A 3838-nucleotide genomic window follows, 5' to 3' on the forward strand; every position below is an offset into this window, starting at 1 on the left:
GATGATTTGGATTATTTGAGTGATCTGGGTTATTTGAGTATTTTGGGTTGTTTGGGTGATTTAGGGCTAGTTTGATGAACTGAGTTATTCGAGTATTTGGGGTTATTTGGGTGATTTGGGGTTAGTTGGGTGAACTGGGATATTTGGGGTTTCTGGGTGATCTGGGTTATTTGAGTGTTTTGGGTTGTTTGGGTGATTATTTGGGTGATCTGGGTTATTTGGGTTCTTAGGGTTATTTGAGTATTTTGGGTTATTTGGGTGATTTGGGATATTGGGTTATTTGGGTGACTTGGGATGGGGGTTTTATTTCTTTTTAAGGAAAAAACACAAATTTAAAGCACAGGGTTGCAAACCCCCAAGTAAAGGAAGAGGCTGGGAGCTGGTGAGTGGAGCAGCATCCCTGCAGCAGCACCTTCCAAACAGCTGGAAAAGCCTTTTCCCAAGCTGCCAAGTTTCCATGAGGATTTGACAGCTTCAGCTAATGAATCATTCCAGTTGAACCAAAAAGGGAAACAATGCCATTGTCTCTGGGAGACAAGAATTCCGGTTTCGTGAGCTCCACAGCCCCTTTGCCTTCATGGCACAGCCTGGAAATATTTGGGTTTCCTTTGAGCTCCCAGCCCTGGCAGAGCTGGAGACCTGGGGAATGGGTGGGTTGTGCTCAGCATCATCTCGTGTTTGAAGGGATGCTTCGACCTCATAACCACTGGTGTTCAGGAATGTTCGTTATTGGGTGGTGTGAGAACATTAATCTGTGAATATTAATTAATGGGAAAGCCTCTGAGAGGATTTCCTGCAGCTTTCCTTCCAGAAGTTCGTGTTAAATCCCGTTTCTGTTAGATTCCTCAGGAATGAAGAATTCCACAATGAGAACATCACTGTCTGAGGTGTCTCAACCTTTATCCCTTTGCGTCTTCAAGGTCTTTTTCTCTCCCCCTCCCACACCCTTCCTCATCTTTCACCTTCCCCCTCCTCTCTGGCCACCAGCAAATGGACACTGATGGTGGGACAGAGGCTGAGGGACACGAGCAAACTCCTGGTGCAGCTCAAGGAGAAGGTCCCAGACTGCCCTGAGCTTCTGGATGCTGACAGCTCCAGATGGATATTGCTTTCCTGCAATTAATCCCCTCGTTAACACTGGGGCTGTAAGACAGGAAGTATTTCCATGAGAATCCGTGGATTTTGGAGCTTTTCCTTTGGTGAGCAATTCCCTTTCATAGTGATGGAATAAAAGAATGAGTGTTTAGTGTCTTTGTAGAAGCGACATTGAAAAAAAAAAAATATGACCATTTCTGGTCTAACAGGGAACATCTGTGCTGGGCCAGTGGCTTTGCCAGCTGCTGGGAAGGGCTGTGTGGAACAAAAGAGGTCCTGTTTTATCTGGAGATCCAGACTCGGACAGTTGAATCCACAGATAGGATTTTGAAAGCGAAAAAGCAGATTTATTTTGGGCCGACACATTGGGAGCAGAAGATTCCAATAACTCGTGGTTCTGGGTATTTTTGAACCGGCCTGGAAGGAATGGGCAAATTCCTCAGGTCCTGCTCCCTTCCTCCTTTGGTTTGCTGGTTTTTCTGGTCAAGGCCAGGAGAAGAAAAAGTGAGAAAAATGCTTGTCATGTCCCAGATACATCCTGACTGGAGACCTGTGTCTTTAATGGGTGCGTGGATTTTTATCAGCTCCTCTTATTTTAAAGAGCAGATTCATGCCCAGCGTCCTCACTCGACCCTGGAGATCCAAATGCTCAGTTCTGGGCTCTTTGTAACAACCCCAGGCTGGAGCAAATCCCCCTTTTTCAGCTTTTTGGTGGGGAAAATTCCTCGTGGGTCCCAGTGTGAGTGGCTGTCAGTGCTCTCCCAGCTCCTCTGGGTTCCCTTAGGCAGGACTTTGGACACATCCATGTCCTGAAGACACTCTTGGCATGAAGTGGGAGGTGTCCCTGCCCGTGGCAGGGGGTGGGACGAGATGATCTTTGAGGTCCCTTCCACCCCAAACCATTCCAGGGTTCCATGAAAAGGCTCCTCCGTGACCAGCAGTGAGAAGGGACAATGTGCCCCCCTGCCCAGGGCCAGTGCCCCCCACGGACACCTCAGCTGGTGCTCAGGGGTTTGGTGCCATCCTGGTGCCGGCCATGGGGTGGTGATGGGGGTCCCTGCTCCTTCCTGTGCTTCCAGGTGGTTTTGGAGGCCTCACTCCCTTCCAGGCATCTGTTCACCCCCATTCCAGGGGGTGGGCATTAATTCCAGGCAGCTGTGAGTCAGAGCTCCAGCTTATTCCTGCCTCTTCCCATGGGAAGGAGAAATGGTGCTTGCACTGAGCCAGGATGGGGGAACCTTGGTGACACCCCTCAAACCACGAGCAGGGGATTTGGGCTGGGGAATCCTTCTTCCCAGGGGGTTCTCCCCCTCTGGGCACTGACAGACCCCTCTTTCCCCAGGCTGGTGGTGGGAGCTCCCTACGAGACCAACGGGCAGCAGAAGACAGGAGATGTCTACAAGTGTCCAGTGACCAGCGACAGCCACAGCAACTGCACCAAACTCAACTTAGGTACAGCCCCAGGGGGTCCTCAACGTGCCCTTATCAGGGGATGATTTTTGGCAGGGCTTTGGACTCGGTCTGTAAAGATAGACCTGGTTGTGCTGCCCTAAAAGCGTGAGGTCTGTGTGGTTTAGGAGGAGTTTTAGATAAGGAATTATTTCGGGAGTTCATGTCATTCCTGGTGCTGAGCTTTAAGCAGTGTTAGGGGAAAACTGAGCAAATTGGAATAGAGTAAAAAATCAGTTATTTAAAATAGCTTGCACTGGTTTGTTAAATGATCAGGATAAACATTTCAATGGATAATGGTCCCACGAGTATCTGTATTCCCTCCCCAGGGATGGTTGGACAATGTGCCCGTCTCAGATGGTTCCCTGGGCACAGGCAACTTTAGTTCCCAGGACCCAGCCTGACCCCGTGGTGTTTTGGGAATTCTCACCCAGCCACACCACCCCTGGGCTCCATCACTGCTGTTGCAGCAGGAGAGGCCCTGGGGGTGCTCCAGTCCCGCTGCCATCCCAATCCCACCTCCCTGGGTGGAGAAAGCGAGACCTTCCTCGGGGCTTCTCAGGCTGGTCCAGCACCAAAGGCACAATACTGGGATTTTGGGACGTGCCCTCCCTGAGTCAGAGCAGACAAATCCCCCTTTTCTGCCCAGTTTGGGACACTCCACAGGCACATCCCTGTCTCAGCAGGGAATGTGAGAGCCAGGAACTTTCCCATGGTCCCACAGAGGGTTTGGGGCAAGATCTGGGATTTTTTAACACTGGAGCAGCTGGAGCAGCTGCTGCTCTCACTTTATTTTTCATCATTATGAATCTCAGCTATCCTGGGTTTCTACCAGATCTGATAAGAGAGGAGGAACTTTGAATCATCTGCAGTATTTGATTGATTGGCTCCAAATATTTTTGTTTTAGCCATTGTTTTCTTTTCTCCTGTTTGTTTTCATTATTTGGGATGACAACACCGAGACTCTTCAAGGAAATAAATCTCTTTTGTGTGTAAATTTGAACCCTGCTAAAAAGCAAACTCTTTTTTTTTTTTTTCCACTGGGAAGGAGTTTCAAATGACAAGAGCAGTTCCATGAGCACATCCTATTTTGTTTTATTCCAAATCAACTTGTCCAGTGAGCACAATGCCCCGGGGCCCTCTGAGTGGAAGCAGATGGGAGCTGCCCTGGGGGGATGCCAAGCTGGAGAAGCAGGAGGTGATGTGGGAGCAGGGATCTGCCCTTGTCCTCCCTCACTGAGTGGGCAGCAGGAGCAGGGACATCCTGGTGCCCATGGAGAGCTGTGATCCCAAA

The 3838-nt window shown here is 49.6% G+C and overlaps 1 protein-coding gene across 1 annotated transcript in view; it reads left to right on the forward strand.

Annotated features, from left to right (window-relative positions):
• The window catches only part of ITGA11 (integrin subunit alpha 11), a 48085-nt gene that overhangs the window by 16464 nt on the left and 27783 nt on the right, over positions 1 to 3838 (forward strand). Inside the window, exons 3-4 of the mRNA XM_029958721.1 lie at positions 2438 to 2562; positions 3231 to 3235. Of these exons, the coding sequence (XP_029814581.1) occupies positions 2438 to 2562; positions 3231 to 3235 (130 nt within the window). The remainder of the gene's footprint in view (positions 1 to 2437; positions 2563 to 3230; positions 3236 to 3838) is intronic.

Source organism: Manacus vitellinus, unplaced genomic scaffold (genome assembly GCF_001715985.3).
Source record: "Manacus vitellinus isolate BGI_N305 unplaced genomic scaffold, ASM171598v3 scaffold_16_pilon, whole genome shotgun sequence".
Classification (NCBI taxonomy): Eukaryota; Metazoa; Chordata; class Aves; order Passeriformes; family Pipridae; genus Manacus; species Manacus vitellinus.